The sequence below is a fragment of the Pocillopora verrucosa genome, unplaced genomic scaffold (assembly GCF_036669915.1).
Source record: "Pocillopora verrucosa isolate sample1 unplaced genomic scaffold, ASM3666991v2 scaffold_14, whole genome shotgun sequence".
In the NCBI taxonomy this organism is placed as follows: domain Eukaryota; kingdom Metazoa; phylum Cnidaria; class Anthozoa; order Scleractinia; family Pocilloporidae; genus Pocillopora; species Pocillopora verrucosa.
Window position 1 is genome coordinate 5,413 of NW_027078175.1, and position 22,829 is coordinate 28,241.

At 36.0% G+C, this 22,829-nt stretch overlaps 1 protein-coding gene, 1 long non-coding RNA gene and 1 pseudogene across 4 annotated transcripts; 1 reads left to right on the plus strand and 2 right to left on the minus strand.

The window, feature by feature from the left end:
- Nucleotides 1–1,979: 1,979 nt before the first annotated feature.
- On the plus strand, nt 1,980–2,696 carry LOC136278522 (ATP-dependent DNA helicase PIF1-like; annotated as a pseudogene).
- Nucleotides 2,697–4,102: 1,406 nt separating this feature from the next.
- On the minus strand, nt 4,103–5,282 carry LOC136278525 (uncharacterized). The gene is made up of 3 exons (XR_010716378.1): nt 5,243–5,282; nt 4,549–4,606; nt 4,103–4,280 (listed from the first exon to the last, which is right to left on the minus strand). It is a non-coding gene; the product is annotated as an uncharacterized lncRNA (long non-coding RNA).
- Nucleotides 5,283–14,150: 8,868 nt separating this feature from the next.
- LOC136278523 (uncharacterized) lies at nt 14,151–22,605 on the minus strand. Of its 3 annotated transcripts, none has more exons than XM_066161997.1 (9): nt 22,552–22,605; nt 22,176–22,211; nt 17,850–17,924; nt 17,455–17,529; nt 17,056–17,130; nt 16,424–16,468; nt 16,222–16,260; nt 15,660–15,769; nt 14,151–15,156 (listed from the first exon to the last, which is right to left on the minus strand). In XM_066161997.1, the coding sequence occupies exons 1-9, from the start codon at nt 22,553–22,555 to the stop codon at nt 15,013–15,015; spliced, it is 603 nt and encodes a 200-aa protein (XP_066018094.1). In that variant the 5' UTR covers nt 22,556–22,605; the 3' UTR covers nt 14,151–15,012. The 3 variants fall into 3 exon arrangements, with proteins under 3 accessions (XP_066018094.1, XP_066018093.1, XP_066018095.1); XM_066161996.1 differs by having other exon boundaries at nt 22,176–22,265; nt 22,552–22,604; XM_066161998.1 differs by lacking the exon at nt 14,151–15,156 and having other exon boundaries at nt 15,167–15,769; nt 22,176–22,265; nt 22,552–22,604.
- Nucleotides 22,606–22,829: the final 224 nt, after the last annotated feature.

The following is a 22,829-nucleotide window of genomic DNA, read 5'->3' on the forward strand; positions in this document are numbered from 1 at the left end:
TAATTCTGATCTAGAGGTAAAAAAAAATACCATGGATAGAAGAAAAGAAATCCTTTCATTAGTCAAAGACAAAATTGCTGATGTTCTAAACCCAAGCAAGTCAAAATTATGATTCTACTTTGACTGAAGCTGATATTTTCAATTCTGTAAACATTACTGAAGAGCAATATTACTGGGCCTTATCTATTTCATCTGACTCAGGCTATGAACTGCACCTCAGAAGACCAATAGACAGCTGTTTTATTACCATTACTTCATTGCTGGTATAAAGGGATTTGCAGCAAATGTTGACTTACAGCCTGTCTTTAATCACTACAAGTGTATTACTTATGTTTGTTCATATTTTACAAAAGACGAAACTGAATGTTCACAGGCTATTATGAATGCAGCAAAGGAGGCTAAGAAAGAAAACCTGAGCATCAGAGAAGGTTTAAAGAAAATCGGTGCTGCCTTCCTCTCCACTAGAGAAGTGAGCTCACAAGAATGTGTTTATAGATGTATGCCTGAACTATGGTTGCGAAAAATCTTCCCAGCAACAGTTTTTTGTTAACACAAACCTACCTGAGAAAAGGATACGTGTCACAAAATCACACCAAGAGCTTGAAAAACCTGGATGATGAAAGTTACAGATATCTTTAAATCTAATATCATTGAAAGATATGCTATTAGACCACAAACTATTGCATCAGTAGATGACTTATGGTCTAGCTGAGTTTGCTGCCATACTATTACAAAGATTACAGGAAAGACTGTCAAGAAACTAGTGATGCTCAGCCTGAAGTTCTCACCGATCATGCTATTGAAGTACAAACACAATTCTTCTGATTCTGATCTATGTCTTCCAGACAAAATAAGACTGATAAATACTAATGAGGTAATGAAATGTAGAAAAGTCAGAGCTGTTATAAGGTACCACAAGCCAAACAAAACAAAGGAGCCTGAATTATATTTTCATCACCTGTTGATGTTGTACTACCCCTGGAGAGATGAAAATAATCTTCTAAGCACTGATTAAAACATATGCTTCCAAATTCTTTGAACCTGCTGTACAAGCTGTAGTAGAACAAAAACAGACAAAATTTTGAACCTGATGGAGATGCCCTAAATGAAGCACTTGAATATTTAAGAAATAACCACAACAACATCATTCACTCCTATGATTCTCTCAATGATCAAGAAAATGCAGACTTGCATTCACAAATCCAAGATGAATTGACACCTGAAGAATCATTTAATAGCCAGTCACCTTCACATCTTGCTTCAACATCTAGTCAAACTGATCAACATTCAAATATAGGAATAACAACTTACAACCAACCTGCAGAAATTTCTGATGACCATCTGCGACAATGTGTTCGAACCTTGAACAAAAGACAGCGTATGCATATGACATTGTTCTAAACTTGGTGTAGAAATAAAATGAAAAATATGAATAGTCTGAAACCTGAAGAAGTAAAACCGATAAATCTAGCATTACTGGTGGAGCTGGTGCAGGAAAAGAGTCACTTGATCAAAACAATATACCAAACTGTCACAAAAACATTTAGACATGCTCCCATGAATCCTGAATTACCCACAGTTCTTTTAATGGCACCAACTGGTGTTGCAGCCATTAACATTGATGGAACAACAATAAATACTGCTCTTGCAATTCCTGTACTAACTGGTGACAATGTACCTCCAATGTCAGACCAAAAGAGAACACAGATGAGATTGTCATTATCTGAACTAAAGTTGATTGTCATAGATGACATCTCCATGGTTGGTAACATCACTTTACTTCATATCCATCAGAGACTAAAGGAAATTTTTGGTACATCCAATTCACAGATGTTTGCAGGCATAAGTATAATAGTTGTTGGTGACATGTACCAATTACCACCAATTTATAAAGAAGTGTCTTTGATAATTTCAAAAACGATGTGTTTAATCTATATCACCCATGGCATCTCTTCACAATGATAGAGCTTGTTGATATAATGAGACAGAAAGATGATCAACCATTTGCTGAACTTCTTAATAGATTCCGTACAGCAAGTCAAAACTGAAGAAGATATCCAGTGCATTCAGTCTAGAGCAATAGATCCTTCTGATAATAACTACCCCTCAGATGCTCTTCACATTTGGGCTGAAAATAGTCCTGCCAATCAACATAATGACCTTAAACTTGAACAAATACCTGCACCTTTATTTCATTTGAAAGCCATTGATCAGTATCCTCCAAATGTCTCACAACAAGACATTGATAGAGTTTTGGGCCAGACCAAGATCTGAAACAAGTGGACTTGATTCTGATATCTATATCAAAGAAGCTGCAAGAGTCATGTTAACAATGAATATTAATATTGGCAGACAGACTAATTAATGGCCAACTGGGAACTGTTGTTAGAATAGAGGTAAACCAAACTAACCAAAAACCTACTGTTATCTATATTAAATTTGATGATGATAAAGCTGGCAGCACTTTAATTCAACAGAGTAGTAACCCTTTTGTCAGACAAAATAAAGTTGTACCAATTCAGGCTGTACTAGCAAAAATCAAAGTAAGACCAAATAAACCATCTTCTCCTGAAATACAGAGAGTACAATTCCCTTTCACACTAGCCTATGCTGTAAGCATCCACAAGGTACAAGGTTTATCACTCACTAATGTAGTTATTAGCTTTGAGTTGATCAAACAGAGATCATTCAACTAGGTCAAGTATATGTTGCCTTAAGCCGAGCAACTTCTTTGAATAGTATTCATGTTCTTGGAACACTTAAGAACAGGCATGTGAAGGCAGACCCTAGGGTACACAAGGAATATGAAAGACTGAGAAATGTTGCATCTCTTACTATGCAAACAAATGAAAGCATTCACGACAATGCAGTTTTAACCATATGTTTATTAAATATAAGATCTCTCAAAAAACACAGCATTGATATCAAATGTGACTCAACATCATAAACAGTGATCTCATAGCTTTGACAGAAACCCACCTCCAGCCTTACAATGATGACAGTGGAATAAAAAATGATCTACATCCACTCAGACTGTACAGACATGATCACCCTACTGATAGGTATTGCAGCATAGCACTCTGTACAAGAAACACTGTACAAGCAATTGATCTTCAGTACTTTCCACAAGTGAATGGGATAAAGTTTACAGTTATTAGCAATACCACACAACTTAGCAGTGAAATGCTCATACTTTACCGAAAGAACAGGTCAAATATCTCACAGTACATACAAGATCTCAGAAACATTGTAACAGCTATGCTATTGACATCATTATGGGAGACTTTAATATGAACTATTTAAATGATGATACAATGGAACCACTTAAAACATTAATGAACTCTTTACTTTACTCCCAACTTGTCCAAGGTCCAACATTTGTTTCTGCAGGAAGCACAATAGACCAAATCTATATAAAACCAACATATGACATAGTTCAAAATTCCATAATAAGTGTTTATTATTCTGACCATGATGCTGTAAAAATATCCATAAAACATAAGTAATCTTAAAATACTTTCACTAATAGCACTATTTAACAACAGACCCAAATCAATGCTTCATGATCAATAGAATGCAGTTACAATCATAATTTTCAACTGATATACATCAATGCCAATTAATTGTTTTTTAAACCCAATCTTGAAAACATTATCTAACTCTTGTCATTTATAGTACAATCACTATTGTCTAACTGAGGAGCATAAATACCAACAACAACATTGTATTAAACACAGACACAATACACCCTGATACTGTGCATTTTCACACTAATCCCTTGAAGGGGTCTAAGAATGAGGTACCCTTGTACAGGATACCTCCTCATCAATAATTTCAGTCTTAGGAACCAGGTGAGTAACTTTCCCTAATACAACTTTAAACTTACTGCAGTTTTCAATCTTCTCAACTTCAATACAAAAAGAAAATCCCTAAGACAAGTACTTAGTTTCCAGTTAACAAAGTATTTTATTTTTTTCCATACAGATTTATCCAAAATTAACAGTGGTGAAGACCAAAGAAACACCAATAAGATTTACATAGAACCAGTGTAACCATGTGACAACAATGAAATATTTACTCCAAAAAAAACATATCAGCCAATGGAAGACTACAATCATAATATAGTATTCAAACATGAATTACTTAATGGCAGACTGTATTGGTAACCATCTTCAGTGTTTGATGAAACAGGACCATAGTAGGCCAGGAGGCTTTTACTGAACATCAATGCCAGGAGATCAACTACACATCAGCAACTGAACAAAACCTATAACAAGAAACTATGGAATGCAAAAGATTAATTGACAGTGGCATGTTGGACACCAGTCTTTATACTGAACAAAACTTGTTGGATAAAACCAAAAAAAATCCTATTAACTTTTCCGAAGACCAATGCTGTATTATTTACACAATACCAGCCACAACATACAAATAATTCACTAAATTGCATAGAAAATATGACAGAGAATTAGACAGAACATCAAAATGCAATGGAAGCCAAGGTAATAAACCTAAACAAGACCTTCTTCATACTTATGAACTACTGACCAAAGATGCATGACATCATTTCCTGCAGAATATCCAAAAAAAAACATTGTCTTTTGACCTATAAAACGACAAAATATAATGTTTGCTCCATATGTATTTGAAAGCTAAAAAACAAGTTGAATCCTAATATTGTAGTCACTCTACTACCTGAAATCTTTCAATTTATTCCATCTTTTTCGAAGTTTATTAGTCTCATTATTTCTTGATCTTCACCAAAGAGTTAAGCTTAAAGTTAAGTCTCATAAGCTACAATGAGACCTGTAACAAAACATTCTTATAAGCTTCTCTTTTCTTAAAAGAACAAAAGTAAACTTTAACCTTTATCTATATGTTTATCAGCTCTTTATCTCTTATGTATTTTATACCATAAGGTTGATTAAGAGTTGGAAAATAAATAATTCATTCCATATGCGTATTTGTTGCCTTCCACTCAAACTCATATGAAATCTTACACAAACTTCGCAATAAACATAGGCATGCTATGCATGCAAAAGTTATTTTTTGGGCGGTGGGTGGATTACTTGAAACATTTTATGTGATGTCTACATTATTACAAAGGGAAAGAAGAGTATTAACGCGGCAAAGAGCAAAAATGTCGAATTAACTCACACGAAGGTATTTTGTGGTAGATTGTGTGTGTTATGCGCGCGAATAACTAACAACCAAAAATAAACTGTATTGGTGCCACGGATACCTGTTAGAACAAAATGCAGACTGCAGACAGGATACAAAATGAGACTAGGTACAAAATGTAGACGGCAGATTGTAGACTGGGTACAAAATGCAGACTGAGAATCTAAAGAGTTTTTTCGTCTGGTATGTGATACCATCTCATATTACAACTTACCGAGCGTCACGCAATCGCTTTTTCGCGGTGAGATGATCGCGCAAAAGTGACACTTGGTAAATTGTAAGATGAAATTCTATAACATATCAGAGGAAAAGAACACTTTTAATTCTCAGTGTGCATTTTGAGCCCACTTTTCAGTATGCAGTGTGTATTTTGTACTTAGTATGCATTTTGTACCTGGTCTGCAATCTGCATTGTGTAGTCTGTAGTTTGCATTTTGTCGTGACCACTACGGAGACTGTAGTTTTGTCGTAGGTATTGTTTGGTGTTGTCACGCAAGAGTGTTTAGGGATGAAAGAGCAGTTACGAAGGAGGTTACACATGTTGATTTTGTTGGGAGTGATTACATCACGAGCGACGAGCGGGAGGAGAGGAAAAGATAGAAATACGAGCGGTCAGCGGGGAAACAACTTTAATAGATCATACAGAAACATATCGGTTGTAGTTGTGGAAAACGATGTTGTAAAGCCGAAATGTCAACAGTATACGTCACTACATGAAATGTTAAGCAATTTTTCCAAAGTGTTGATTGTACAAATATCTTTTACTGCTGTAATAAACAATGGAAGTATCGGTGGCATCCGGAAGGCACCAAGAAGAATTATATTTACGTTTTGTGACTTGCTGTGTGACGTGCGTGACGAAAAAAGAAAACAAAGCCGTGGTGCCCAAATAATTCTCCCTCCTTGCCCCAAAAAATTTTGAAATTTTTCGCAACTTCGCCTGTTCCTGTTCGTTGGTCCGGCCAAGCCTTTATGGTCATTGGTCTAACCATAGCCGCTAACTACGGCTTATAAGTACAGGCGTTTTGTGTTAACTTGTAAAACTCCCCGAAGAAGTCTAGAACCGTTACACGAAACGCGTCGGAGAGTAAATAAATTTTACAACAACTGTTCGCAGAGTGCTGCTTACCAGTTTAGTTTTAAACATTTTTTTTAAAAATTAGGTGCGATAGCTATAGCCAGTTTTTCTATGCAAGTTGTCTGGATATACCTTTCGTGCAGACGCTTACAGAATATTTCACCAGTCGTTAGGTTCAGACGCTAAGTTTTCATCCCGATTGTATTTGTTCAATTGAATGGGAAAAAAACACTTCGAACGGAAACAGAATTATTTTGACGTCTGCATCTCTTGAAAAAAGGTCTCGTAAATGAGTGGCCTTGATTATAGATGTATAAACACATAGGCCTTAACTTGGCTGTTTCTCAAAGCTTAGTGTTTTCCTACGTGCCTTTTTTCACGTGGAATGAAACGATTGAATATACAGGACAAACAATAAAAGACCTACCTACAGCAGACGGAAATTTGAAATTTCCTATCTTCGGCTGTGGATACAAACAAATTTTTGTAGAGTTGCTTAGCTTTTAATTTTTCCGGAATCGAAAGTCGAAATTGCAAAATTCAAGTGAAAAGCAAGCCTACTGTGATTAACGAATTAAACAAGTCAAAATAGTTTTTTTCGTCATTCAGCAAGTTACATATTGTAAATATCATTCTTGTTGATGTTTTTCCCGGTGTCACCGATGCCTTTCCCGATACCTCCGTTGGTTAATATAGCAGTAAAAATATTGTTGCAGTCAAAGCGTTTGGAAAGTTGCTTTACTTTTTAAGCAGCAAAGTATAACTCGGTAACATTTTGGGTTTACAACACGATTGTTTTCTGCAAGCTACAAAACGTAAATATAACTGTTGTTGGTGTTTTTCCAAATGACACCGATGCCTTTTCCGATGCGTTCTTTCTTTATTACGGCAGTAAAAGATGTATGTACAATCAACACTTTTGAAACATTGGTTAACATTTTAATTAGCGAAGTATACTGTTAACATTTCGCCTTTACAACACTATTATTTTGTGCAACTACAACTGATCTATCTCTGTATAAGGTAATAAAGTTGTTCTCCCGCTGACTACTCGTATGTCGGTGTTTTCTTCTTCCCCCGCTCGCCGCCCGTGATGTAATAACTGCCGATTTTGTTTTTGCTTGGTCGGAGAGAAAATGGAAACTATTTGTTGATACTTAGTTGCTTTAGAATATCATTGCAGATAATTTCATTACGGAAAGCAAATGTTTATAGTCCGGTTTAATGTCGTATATCCGATTAAAAAAAGAACAATAGGTATTAGTTAACTAAATAAACTAACTTTAAATGAAGATGGTTTGCGGAGAATAAATAACAGAATATACGTTGAAGTTGGGGGACAAAATAGTGTGACATCTGATGCTTTAGGATACCTTGTTCGGAGATTAGAGATAGCTATTAAGCGTAAGAAACTAGATAGTTGTAAATTAAATATCAATGAAAAATTGTTTATTTCATCGAATGTCAAAACAACTGTTTGCGAATTCATCGCAGCAAAGTAACGCAACAATTTTGGAATGTTGGTAACGCTTGAAATGAAGTTCGTATATTGACGTCATAGTTGAAATCTTTTTTCAGGGAGTGAGAGCATCTCTTGGATGTGAAAACTGTACCTTCTTGATGATGTTTGATGTGTTACTGTAAGAAACTGTTAGGTTCTTCGTGTTGAAAATTGCTTCGTAAAGTTCTTCTACGGATGCGTCTAATGTTAGTTTAGCGTCAGAGTGATGGAGGATTTCTTCGATTATTGGGGTGAAGGCCTTTAACCAGATTAGTTCGTACTTTGAATTTCTTATAGCGATGCGTACGGAGGCGCTAGTAGCGCAAGAGGAGATGGGTTGTACTGCATTACAGTTGGAGCACTTGATGATGGTGGATGTTTCGGTTAGCGTGGCCTTTTCCGTCATTGAATGGTGACATTTATTACAGGAAAGCCAAGTTTGGAATGCTTCAGCGAGAGTTACCCTGTCAACAAATATGACGTCAATGTCGAAGAGGCTTTGAAAGAGCTGGTCGCTGGGAGGATTAAAGTGTTCTTCTAGTGGAGTAAGAGTAGTCGACGGGGTAGTTGTGAGGTACTTGGCATTGTCGTATGTTTTTATGCGTACTTGGGTAACGGAGTAAGATTGGTGGTTGGATGCTTGTTGGATAAGATCACCCCACAGTGTCAGGCGGATGGTACCCGTACTGTCAGTAATGGTGCAACGATTTAACATGGGAACAACAAATCCGTCCTTCATGATGACTTCTCGCACAGAGTCTGCGTCCAGTGTAATTATCCCCCTGACAGAGGCTAAATGATTTTGGGGGAGGATTTGTATTTCTGTAATAGCCTGAATGAGGTTTGCGGTTGCTGCGATGTGGTAGTGTCATATTCAAACGGAACGTCGCTTAAAGCGGCTGGTTCGATGCGAGATCTTTTGCCCAGGATTAGATGTTGTTCTTCTGCATCGAAGATACTGGGCTTTTCTTTGATGTTAATGATACGGGCAGGTTTTTTCGATTCTTGGAAGTTCTCTACCAGCTTGTGTTTGCTATCGTCGTAACATACAGCTCGTCGCTTTTGCGTCTCGTTAATTTGGAGGAGGAAGGTGAAGTAGTGAGTGGATCCATTTCTGCTTTGCAAAACAGCAGTTGTATCGTGTATGTAACCTTTCAGGCTGAGTTGGTTGCTCATGTTTGTGGGAGAAGTGGAGAATTAGTAATGTATTGCTACTGTAGGTGCGAGATGTGGGTTTTATAGAGAAGGGAAGAATCGATATTAGCCAATGAACAGGCACACATATAAAGTAACGAATCAGCAAAGAGAAGTGATAACCAATTGGGTGGATGATCAACAAACTCGAGTTGATTTTGACATGCAGTTGCATGTGATAGGTCAAAGTGTAAAATAGAAAAGGGAATGCGATTGGAAGAATATTTAGTTAACACGTGGACAAGGGGTGGCACGAGTTTAGTGGTCGGCAGAAAATAAGTCTTGGAGTTATTTGGAAGTACAATTAAAGGTGTGGAAAACCAAAGGTGTTAATGAAGGTGTGGAATTTTTATAGGGAATAAGCGCGAATAGAAGCACCTAAGTTTTCGATGGATTTTTCTGGAAATGAAGTTTGAACTCTAGGAGAAGCGTACGTGAAAATATGCAAGTTGTTTACAAAAAGATGACACGCAATGGGGCAAAGGTTAAATTTGGGTGATAGACACACGTGAAAGGTCAAAGTGTAAAATAAGGATAGCGATTGCGATTAGAGGAAAATTTTTTCAACACGTGCATAAGTAGTGGCAGAAGTTTAATAGTGGCAGGAAATAAGTCTTGGAGAAAGTAAATTGAAGCAAAATTAAAGTTTTTAAGAAAATGAAGGTTATGAACGAGTATTTTAAAGGTGTTAACGTCAACATTGGAATTCTTCATTGTCGAGATGGACCTTGAACTCTACGAAAAGTGAACGTGAAGTAATGTAAGTTGTTTACAAGGAATTGACATGTGATGGGGCAAAGTCTAATGCGAGGAAGTAGAGTGAGCACGTGAAAAGTGTATGCGATAACGTGATTTGAAAGTAGAGTATCAATTAGTTGAAATCTAATATGGACTTTGAACTTTTGCAATGACAACGTGTGAGGAATGCAACTTGTTTACAAAGAAAGGGCACGTGATCGAGCGAAGTTCAAGGTGGCGAGAGGGAATTAGATTGGTGGAATGTTTTTTGATCACATGATGAAATTTTCCAGAGTGGATAAACCTTTATCATTGGTTGTGAATATTTTACAGTTGTTATAAAAGAGGTAAGTTAAGTTGTTAGCTAGTTATTAGTTCGGCAACGCGGCGTCCATAACAAATATGAATAACGAGGCTCAACTCAAGGGTTACGTTCATAACGTTTCAGCTGTTTCAACGGCGAAAAGAGGATCGTTACGGTACTTCAGGTTTCATTTTCAAGTGGAAGAAGGTGACAAGCGACGAGCTGTGTGTTATGATCTCAGCAAGCGTAAAGTTCTTAAGAGTTATGAAGAAGCGCGTGAACCTGTGAAGTTATCAAATGTCAGTGGGAAGCGATGTGGTGGTAGAATGGCAGAGGAGAATATAGTGCTAACGAGACGAAGTCGGATCGAACCCGCCAATAATTTTGACATTCACTTCGAGTACGAAGAAGAAAATGGGTTGGGAGATGACCAGCAAGGTTTCACTGCCATAGAAGCAATTGCGTCACTGTGTGAAAATCAAGTGATTTCGGTGAAAGGGTGCGTAACTTTTGAAGGCGAATGTGTTAAGCAAGTAACTATGAAGGACAATTCCATCGTACCAATGTTAAATCGTTGCACGATTACAGACAATACGGGGATCATGCGGCTTACACTTTTGGGAGATGCAATTCAACAGGTGGTGAACAATAAGTGTTATATAATTGAACATGTGTTAATTAAGAAATACGATGGGATGAAGTACGTGGCAACGAACCACAAAACAGTAATATCTGCTACTGAGGAGAAGTTCAATGCACCTACCGAGGAAGCGTTTGAAACGCTTTTCGACGTTGAAAAACTAATGGTGGATAAAATACATTTGGCGCAGAGCTTTAAGAAATGGCTATCTTGTTGTAAATGCCGAAAGAAGCTAATAGACACCAGTTGTTCCGGTATCAGTATTGTCAAGTGTGGCAACTGCAAGACAGTTCAGCCTCTTTCTGTCTGTTGCATAAATGCTTCCGTGCGCATTGCAGTACGAAACAAATCTGAGTTAATCTGGCTCAAGGCTTTCACGCCAGTACTAGAGGAGATGTTACGCCATCCAGCACCCGATGTAACAGTTAACTCTCCCGAGGAAGAAATCTATCAGCAGTTGTTTGACCTGCAGAACGTTAGTGTTGAATATGGAAAGAGTTCTTTTACCATAACAAACATTTACTTTGAGTCATTGTAGGTCGAGATAATTGCATTGACTGGATGTTATTTGACTTGAAAAGGTCATTAGTGAAAGGTTATTGTTAATGAGAATTCAAATAAGGGTTCACTTGATATTGTTGAGTTGTACATATTGGGAAATGATTGTGTTCGTATGGATTTTTAAAAAAGTGGTTAAGTTGATGTTTATTTTGGAAATGATAAGTTATTTGACCTGTACTCAAATAGTGAACGCTGTAGTACTACGTGAAATGCGGTTATGAGTAAGGCTTCACAGCAGAACTGTTTCGTAGTATTGACGTTTGGTTTTAAGTTTGTTTTGAGAAGAAAACAAAAAGTATTCATTGGCGTTTGATTTGACACTGGACATTTAAATTAATAATCGAATTGAAATGTTTGAATAGGGCGGTTTTTTATTATTAGAACTACGTTGAGGTCTGACACAAGTTTAGTTTTGGTACCCCATTTCATTTTTAAGTTTGGTTAATAAATGTGATTCAAAATTGTAACTGGTGAACATGATTATATTTACAATTTTTCAGTTATGGTTTAATTGTACGTTTTTCGACGTTGAAAAACTAATGGTGGATAAAATACATTTCGCGCACGGTTAAATCGAGGTAGAACAAGTTAACGAGAGAGGCTTCACCGAGGCATTTCATTTCTGTATTAATAATAAAAGTGATTTAAAAGGCTTTCAATAAACTTTGAAACATTATTGTTACAAGTATCTGTGACAATCTGACACCCTTCAATTAGAGAGTGCGTGAGGAAAAGAAGGCGTAAGCACACTTTTTGAAAAAACAACAGAATTAGTGATCTTAAGGAAAGTATTATTCACTCTCCTACACGATTAATTAGTGTACGAAGATTTACCTGTGTTCAGCAAGTAAGTGGCAAGCAAAGTTAAGGTAAGTAAATTCAATTTTTTTATTTTGAAACTGTGAGACTTTGCTCGTTTGTTTACTGCAATGGGGTGTGTAAATCTGGTCTTTCCTTCAGAAAACTAAATTCGAATGAGATACTTCATCAAAACACAAGGGGATTAAATGCGGCTTTTCCTTACTAAATTTTTTCAGTTTTTGTTGTGCAAATGATCCGGAAAACACTTACCGAAAACATTTATGTAGCAATGCTAAAAACTTTGGTCGCGTCGTCAGTACAAACAAATTGTTTGAGAGAATTCAGATATTAAATGGATGAAAGTTCTATCGATTAATTCAAATGTAACCAAATACGTCACATTTTTACTTTTTAGGTACTTTTTGTGAAGGAATAAAATTAATTTCAGACGGTTTTTAGGCCGCTTGTGAACCAATTTAATAACACTTTTGCTTATACAAATTGCCTTCGAAAGCAATATTTTTCTGTCAACAAAGTGATTTGAGAGAGAGACACAAAAGAGAGGATTAATATGATATTTATCGGTTGAGGTAGTGACCGACATCTTTGCTTAAAAGTACTGCCCAGCCGGGAAAAGTACATTGGCCAAAAAGTGCCGCCTGACGAGACATTAGGCTGATTTAGCAACAGGACGGGAACGTCAGATGACGACGGGAGAGCGAGCGGAATAGTCTGGATTCTGTTCGAATTTGACCATATTTGGGTATTTGCACTGCGCGCGCTGTCGTCAAGTGAGGTTCCCGTTGTCTTGCTATATCAGCCTAATTACTAGTGCTAGAACGGTTTGTTGTTGGGAACATTGGCTGACACTGGTCTCTTAGTAACGAGGTTGTTGCTAGGGGAAATCTATCTTTCGTAATCGGTTTGTCGCAGCAAATGGCCGAAATTACGACGGAGTAAATGATGGCGTCGATATCTGAACTATGTTTGTTGTTGTATGGCGAATCGTTTGTAGACAGTAGAATTGGCTATAGATAAAAGAAAGGGAAGGTCGAGTTGATGAATTTCCATTTGGGAGTTGGTTTCAAGATTGCTGGCGAACAGGATACTAAACAGGGGAACACAGGAATCATGATTTTCAAAACAATTGTTCATCGCATAAGGAAAAGGCATTTTTGCTTAGTCAAGGTTGGTAAAGTTTGGTAGTAGTTTTGTCATTAGGTGTGTTGTTTTGGTCACATCGGGATATATGTATTAATCACGGCACAAGGGGTTGAAGAGTTATCGGTACTTTTGTTGACAACTTGAAGTCATTTCGTACAGAAAAAGACCATAGCGACCAGGCCCAAGATGCACCTTCTATTCTTTGATGATATCATATTAATATATAAAAAGATTCTCAAGTAACTTTGACAAAGTGTGCACTGTTGCGGGAACTAAACGTAAATTATTTATTGATGGTTCGTTGTCTGCTTTAAATCAAACACGCACAAACAGAAGAAATCAACGCAAAAATGGAAAAACTATGAAATCTTGTGGATATTACGCCATGGGCCAGCATTTGTCTGCTTCAATTCAAAAACACAAAAGCACAACAAATCAACGCAAAACAGGAAAAATTATTAAATCTAATCAAACATTAGTCTGCTTCAAACCAAAAACACAGCACATCAACGCAAAAAAGGAAAATTATGACATCTTGTGGATATTACGGTATGAGCCAACACTTGTTGCTGAAAGAGAAAGTAATCAAGTGATTAAAAAGGGCTTATTTAATTGGTGATTATTTCCTTTATTGTCATGACGTTACTGTGTGATTTAGAGATGACAGTGTTGGGAAAAATTAGATGCCCAACAGTGTTTGGGTTCAAAGGGTTAATTCTATTCTTGGTCATTATTTGAAAATTTATGTATTATATTTTGTGTTGACACTAGTGCTCCTGCCATTGTTTTGTAGTATAAATTGTAGGTACTAAAAAACTTTTAACATAAATACAAATTTTTACTGTAATTTTTGCAATCATTTGCTAGGTGTTAACTTGATCCTTTTTCAGAAGGTACAACTATTTAAATTTCTGATTTGAAAAAACTCTTAGTGACTTGTGTCAAGAAAAGTAACAAAAAGTTTGTTGTGTGACCTCAGGTGTGATGAGGTCATGTTTCAAAAGAAAAGGGAATGAAATAACGTTGATTTAAAATTTTGACTTAGTCTTTAAAATGGATGATGTGATGTGTTCAAATTGTAACAATTCCTGTCATAACTTAACACTGAGTCATGCAACATGTGATGATTTCATGAATCAATTGTTTGCTTTTTCTTTACATATGAACTTGAGGCTTGTCTAGTGTGACTAATATGTTATTTCCCTCAAAGTGACAGCCAGTTTTGACAGGTTATATCGATTAACAAGATAACATTTTAATTAAAACAAACATGAAGCAGAATGTTACCACTTTAGTTGTCTGCCACTGCATATACCTTCACAAGGTTTGATCTGGCAATCTGTGAAATAGTAAGTCATTGACAAAGGAGTGCATCAGAAGGAGTAAATGATATATAAAACAGGCATTAAAATTTCATAAAAATTTATGATTAGTGGTCTAGTATGTTAAAGGCAAATTTTTTGTAAGTGTTATAACTATCAATGGTGATTGCTTTTACTTTACTTTAATCAAATTTTGGATTTGAAAAATCTGAGGTAGGCTTAAAAACACAATACAAGACTCTTTAAAAATAAGCCACCTATTAACACTAGAGCAGACCACAACACTGGGAGCTACAGTACCTACTCTTTGTGATAAGTGTGTGGGTTCTTCAATGTCCCCTACTAACCAATACTGAGAAGATGCAGGACACAGGGCCTACAGCTTATCGTTCTTATCTGAGAAAACTAGAATGTCTTAGTGCTTGCAGATGTCATAGCAAAGGTAGCACATTCTCCTCAGTTATTTTAAGACCCTGAGTGTGGGTCCAGTCTAGGTCATGAACCCCGACCTCTCACACAGTCCAGTGCTCATGCACATACGCTAACCGCATGGCAGTTTTCATGTGTAATTGTAGTTGTGATTGAATTTAATTGTAAACTACACAAGTCAAAACTTACTGTTTTACAGACGTCTAACATATGGTTTAAGTACAATCTGTTCTGTTGTGAGTTCTGTGAAATATAGGGATAATTTGTCACTAAAATGATGTGATCCACCTTAAATCATATTCCTGAAGTTAATAAGATGTAAAGAAGGAACTTTTTCTTAGATTTCATTTGTAATGTCAATGTATAATCTTTAAACAAAGAATGATCAAATAAATACATGATTAAGGTGTTAAACTGCCCTGAATTAGGTTTTCAGTGTACCAAAAGTTGACTTAACGTTTCTAAGGAATTTTGTTAAGATCAGTGTACCACAGGTTGTGAAATGAGTTAGGCATTAATGTCATAGATTGGAACATTTTGATTTGATGTATTTGATTGACTATCATTACAAATATAATGCTACAAGCATGGTGAAGTTCTAAGGTTTGCATAAATACTATTAATAGTAATAATAAAGGACAAATATTCATTGTATTTTCTATTTGAAATGTTTGAAAGTGTTACCATTATTTAGATTTATTGGTAATGTTCAATTCAAGGAATGAATTTTAAAAAATTTCACTTACTGTGGCTGGTGACCTTTGCAACTGATTTTGAATTTTTTTGAGCTGGTTATCAATGGTACATAAATTTTTAACCATGGTGATGAGTGACTTTTTCATTTTCTCAAAATGATCTAGCAATGAATTGAAAGAATTTGATAAGTTATATGTATTTTGTTAGTTGATTATTAATAGACAAGTACAACATTTTGTTGAAGGAAGCATTAAAAAGTATAGGGTAATCTATGAACAAGCTATTTTTATAAAAATTTTCAGTCACATGACAAAAGAGATCTCAAAGAGATGTATTCATCTAATATATATATATATATATATATATATATATATATGTTTTTCACATCAAACAAAAAAATTATATATTTTTAATTCTTTGAAGAGAAATTTTTTTGAAAATATTGAAATGTGCATGGTTTTTTAAAAAGGTACTTTTTAATTGAATTGCTTAGTCAGTGATAGTATAATGGCTAATAAGTTAACATTGGTGAGATGTAACATTTTTGTTGTTATTTTGATGCAGTTAGTCTTATTTTATATAGAACAAATGTTTAAGTAAGAATTCACTTACCTTGTTGTAACATTCTGTAGCGCCTATGGCGTATGGCATCTAAAATGTTTGGACAGAAATATTTTCACAAACAAGTAAAATAGTAACTATTAAGAACATAAATCATACTCTCAAAGGAACTGAATTGTCTTGTAACAGTATTATTTAGGTACTGTAAAGATGACATAGCAGTAATTTAAAAGTATTTTATAACTATTCTTACGTCGTAACTGTGCATTTCTTGTCCTGATTGGTTGTGAAACATGTTCTGCCAAAAGAAAAAAATACATTTGCATTCAAGTCTGGTACTCAAACTCAAGTTTCTTTTCAACACAAGTTTCAACAAAGACTTAATTTGCAGATTTTTTTAGATGATTGGTTTGCTCTGATTGAGTTGAAGGAATACAGTTTGTTATAAGTTTGATCCTTTTTATGTGTATCTGTTGTAGGAAGGATTGTTTCAGGATATTCATGTTGTCACTTATGACTGAATAGATGTTTTACATTATGTGCAAGTTAGGAACTATAAATTAAAATGTATGCTATGCTAGGATTGACAACATGTGATTGCATTTCATAGGCTGGGTATGATATATAAATATGTATCAGTCAATTTGGAGCTTCAACATCCTGCTATGACAGCACCCCTTTCAGGCATTTTGAAGTTTTGAACATTAGTTTGTTCCTGGTGGCAAAGTTTTGTGAAAATTTACAACTCAAAATTCTCCCACCAACCAACCAACCAAGTTTTTTAATGTCTTGTGTCAGATAGAGGACAAACAGAAAGACTGCTTAAAACAGTTTTAGTAGTAGGTTAAACTTTGTAATTTGTTTGTGATGTATATATGTACTTACGAGCAATGTGATCGGCTCTTGGGCTGTTCTGGTGACTATTTGTTAGATATATATCATTTGTAACAGCTTGATGTTCTGAAAAGAGAAAAATAAAATAAAACAAAACATACAGCTAGGTTGTCAGTGAAATCATTAGCAAGCATATTTGTCGCATATCATGTAATTTATTATTAATGCGTTGATCAGTAGACAATAAATGTTTACATACAATTTACTCTAAGAAAAAATTGGTTTTGTAAGTATTTGACATGCACCAATTATATTATGCATTGTTGATTGCAGTGTTTGGAATTTTTTGGTGTCTTGTGTCAGATAGAGGACATTAAAAAAGGCTGCTTAAAACAGTTTCAGTAGTAGGTTAAACTTTGTAATTTGTTTGGGATGTATATATGTACTTACGAGCAATGTGATAAGCTGTTGCACTGGTCTGATCACTATCTATTAAATATATATCATTTGTAACAGCTTGATGTTCTGAAAACAAAAAATAAAATAAAACAAATCATACAGCTAGGTTGTCAGTAAAATCATTCACAAGCATATTTGTCGCATATCATGTAATTTATTGATGTGTTGATCAGTAGATAATAAATGTTTACATACAATTTACTCTAAGAAAAAAATTGGTTTTATAACTAGTTGACATGCACCAATTATATAATGGATTGTTGATTGCAGTGTTTGCAATTTTTTGGTGTCTTGTGTCAGATAGAGGACAAACAAAAAAACTGCTTAAACAGGTTCAGCAGTAGGTTGAACTTTGTAATTTGTTTGAGATGTATATATGTACTTACGTGCGATGTTATTAGCTGTTGAGTTATTCTGGTTACTGACTATTAACTCTACATCATTTGTACCAGCTCGATGTTCTGAAAAGGAAAAAATAAAATAAAACAAAACATACAACTAGGTTGTCAGTGAAATCATTAGCTTACAGATTTGTTACATATCATGTACTTCATTACTGATGAATTGATAAGTAGACAATATATGTTTACATACAATTTACTCTAAGAAAATATTGGGTTTTCTAAGTAGTTGAAATGCACCAATTATATTATGAATTGTTGATTGCAGTGTTTGAAATTTTTTGGTGTCTTGTGTCAGATAGAGGATAAACAAAAAGACTGCTTAAAACAGGTTCAGTTGTAGGTCGTAGTTCTAGTTAAGAAACCTTATTTACCGTTCTTGTAGAATTCCTTGATGAATTCCGCCATTGTCAGACGAAACGGATGGGAGATAAATGAAAGTTTTTACTTTCTCAGTTCTTACAGTGATCGTCATTTAAGTTTGTTCCGTAAAAAAAATTGCCTTTGAGGTAAAGTCACATTGATCTAGCTCGCAGTAAAATAAGGCTTACGCTGTCGTAATCAATGGCTTTATACCGTACTTATTACCGTATAGCAGTGAAAAATACGCGTTTCCCTATTAATTCACTCAAGGGCGAGGTTATTTAGCTTGGCAAGTCGACCGGTGAGATAACATCCCCATTTAGTCCCATTATGTTCTTGTTAAGTGTTTTAGAAACTATGTCTTCCCTTGGTTTGCACGCGAAAAAAAAAAAAAAGAAAGAAAGAATAAATTCTAAACGGAATTTTAAAATCCTCCCTCTCACAACAGCACAACGGACATTACCCTTCCCATGTACTGTACGTGTATCAGTTGTATTGCGTCCTCATGCTGATGCTGTACAATTGACCAAGCGTCTAGAAATCCCTCAATTTATTCTAAAAGTCAAGATGACACAGCTCTCTTATTCCTTTGGAACTAATTGTAAAACCCAATGTTATTTTTCTTGCGCTACCCAAGAGGGCAAACTACTTCACACCTTTAAATCCGTGGGTGTACGGCATAGAAGAACATTTAAGACACAGCAATGTGTTCCAAATGTGCGTTTCGTCCGAGAAGCAGCTTATTATAGCTAGAATTGGCCGTTTTGGAGATTACTAGGGCCGCGATTTCACGATGTGGTTCAAATATCATGCACAAGTTGGTATGAGATGCAGACCTTGGTGATCGTAATTGCCAGTATCGTTCTCATGAAAATTGGAGACGTTAAATTGAGAGAGACCTAAATCTGAAGATGGCAGAAGAAATCAAAGCTGGTGGAGGGTCTTCCTAGTGGCAAGGTGACTGTCAACCTAATAGAACGCGTACTGTAACTGTTGTCTTTTTGTCAACTGATGTTTAAGGAAGAAGGACGCTTCTCTGAACATCAATTTTCCTAACGGGTGAGTACTGACTGTCATGAACTTTGTATCATATGATTGCAAGGGATACGCTGATACTGACTTTGCAACTGCGACAAGTTTATGACGTAGACTCACTGGCACACTTTGGTGCACCTCAGGGCCTTACTAGGGTCATCAGACTAGAAATCTTTCACAAAGTATTGAGGAGGTCCCCCTCTGTAAGTACGAGTAACGATGAAGACATTGATAATTTAGCTTCAGAGGTTGAAACTGACCAAACAAGGCACGAGATAAGGACTAAGCCTGCAGGATAGGGGTGCAGCTGTTATTAGGTTTCGAAAAATACAACTCTTTGCATCTCGCTTTTCGTTCAAGTTATTCTCATTACCCTCGAAATCAAGTGGTTTTGTCTTCGAATATTTTTATTTAAGAGGAAGCCTACTGGTCAAAATATTGCTGGCTCACTCTTTAGGTCTCGCAATCAACGCCGGCGACACTTTTATCGACTGACGTAGATTAACATGTGATAAAAAAAGACAGTGTACTATCCAAGAAAAGAAATACAAAGAGAGATCTGCAAATATTCTGAAATTGCCATCTAGCAGACACCATGACCAACGCGCTCGAATGATTTCTGTAAAAATGTTCGGGTCACGACAAAGGTGTTACTTTGGCGGACTTTTGCATGGAGATGTTTGATGGCGGTAAGTGACAACGACAACACTATTTTAATAATGGGATAACTTCCTAAAGAAACTGTGATGTTGCGTCGATGGGAAAATATAACAGGGTGATTAACTATTAACAACTGAGTTGATAAACGTAAATTGGCCACCGCAAAGAGTTTTAAGACTGACGTTTCGACTGTTAGCCCTTCTTCAGGGCGAAAACGCACTGATAAAAACACTCTCTTACATAAAACACTTACTTTTATTTGCGGAACAGTTTTATAATTTAAGAGAGCTACCGATATTTCTTCTCGAGCGACAGCGCAGAATTCCTCGTCTGTAAAAGCGGAAGATGTCACACACGAAAGGTGCTATGTCGACCAACACGTTGCTTGTAACTTTAAATCACCAAAAATGGGCGATAAGGACAACAGACTATCAGATCATTGACTAATTAATGTTTTCTGCCGTACGAAAGCAATATTTGCTGATTTTGGCAAATCTCCAAAGTAACAAACGACAGAAGAAAGAAACGTTACGACTTTGCATGAACATTTGCCTACACACATCTCGCTTTTAAACGTGAAGTTTTTTACTCCTATAAAAAATCTCGCAGTTTTTCACACTTTTAACTTTGTTGATTAATGATGTTGTATAGCGAACTATAAAATGCTGGATTAATTGGCCAAGCAACCGCCTAGACCCAGAATTGCGTGACAGGTGTACTTCAGGGAACCTTGTCACAGCAGCAGATTTTGAAAGGCATTCGAGACAAAAATACGGCAGACCCCCAAGATATTTTTTAGATGGTTTTCACAGATGAAATGATAGATTATAAAGGCGACTTAGAATTGGTGTTGTAACTGTCTGGCAAGGGGAGCTATTTAACTCCAAGGTTATCAAATATTTGGATTTATCAAAAAGTCTAAAAATAAACTAAGTAATCTATTTGATTTTGCTCACTGACAAGCCGTCAATCTAATTGAGTTATACTTGCGTCAGAGCATCAGAGTAAGGGCTTAATTACCATCGCAGTGACAACTCCACACGTTTTACTTGTTTTGAAGTGATTTTTTTTGTGAAAACCAAGAGAAACCGGAGGGTGGTCTATCTCTCCCTGGAAATAACCAAAACACAAACCAGTTTGTCTGTTTGAGTTTTGGGGAAGATCCTTTAACCTGGCAAACTGTCATTGAAATCGGTGGGATAAAGTGTCGCACGACTGCTTGGTGCTCTTGCTCTCTGCTTCTGGTGTTAGAAGCATGCGCTTTCATTTGTCGCTGTCCTCGCGCGTTTGAGGAACGTTTTGGAATTCCGGTTGAATGGTTTTGGTTGAAAAACGACCGGACCGTCGTTGATGTGAACCAACCGGTTTAATGCACTTCAAGGTAAATGAAATGTCTGAAAAATGAGTACTACTCTTTCAAGCATAGTTCAGTGAAAGCTGGTTTAAATTCATCTCGACAGCTTACTTCAAGGATTCGTTTCCAAGTTCGCTGGCATGTTACACATGTTCCACTTCAGGCTTAAATTCAAACCTGTTAATGCAACATTTCCTTGTTGAACTTCGACAAAAAGTTTCCTAAAAATGGCAATGTTTTCTGCTTTGGTTTTAGCTTGTATCTCCACGATAAATACAAACAAATGGAAACTGTAAAATCAAAGGTTTTTCCGCGTAGTGTTATTATTGTTCCCATTGTTTACGTGCGTACTCTATCTCACACCTTACAACTATAAACACTCAATTCTCCGCTGTGGCTTTTCGTACGTGATCCTTCTGAATGTGCGTACTTAGGTACAAGTTGTTACTTTCAGTGTATTTTTATAACGTTTAGAACGCAGTACCTTTGTGATCTAAAAATGCTTCGAGTTTGTCGTTTAGAACTTCTTTAGCTCGCTTTTCTCGCCGCTTGCAGTACTCATCACTTAAATGACTAGTGCCGATGCAGAGACATTTCAGGAACGTGTTCTGTTCTTAAATGTTGTTCAAGTCGAGATGTGATAGCAACGATTTTAACCAAGTTGCGAGATGGAACTATTGGCTAAACTAGTGAAATAGACACACAGAAAACACGAAGAGCAAATAGCGTCCAAATCTCTGAAAACTTTTACATTCTCAAAGGGAAATAAAGGCAGTTATACTCACACGTTCGCCAATCTTAAAATATAGTTGTTTTTTTTTCTTCATGAATTTGTGTTGTTACTCGTTTTGTATCACGTAAGAAGAGAAAAGGAAATTCGACAAAGAAAGTGATCTTACCTTGCTTGTTTTCCGGCTCTGATTTAACTCTGAATTCTAAGAGTAAACAACAAATGCACACCTTTACCAGTGACGCAACAACTCGATTCCCTATAAAAAGATTCTTCGTTAACAAAATATGACAACAATAAATTCGACAACTGCAATGTTTTTAAGGGAACTATGATTTTAGCTATATTCTTTATTTGGAAGGGTATATCGTGAACAGATTGAAAGGTATTTGCTGTTAAAACTAATTGCGCAGTTTTTGTCACCTTCTCCTTTTCACCAAAAGATACGTTATTAGGCATTAATTTTGTAGTAGGAACATCTAGCTTCGTTATTCACAAAATTATTTGTACTTACGATAAATCGTGTTTAAGTTATCATAGCTTACCCATTCTCGCTAATCACTTTTTCCACCAATATACTCCGGTCAATGGTCCAAAAGAATATGGGTGAAGGCGTAGCATACACGTTTCTGGGTACAGCATTTATAATGTTTTTGCACCAATCAGATGAAGTTGACCCGTTCTTTCCTTCTTCTTCATTGGTCAATACATATATTAATTGACATTAAAAATGAAAATGATTTCTATTGGTTGTCTTCAGCTCAATAATTGACGACGGCTGATTAAAATAAAAGATAAAAGTGCTCTGTGAGCAAACTCGTAA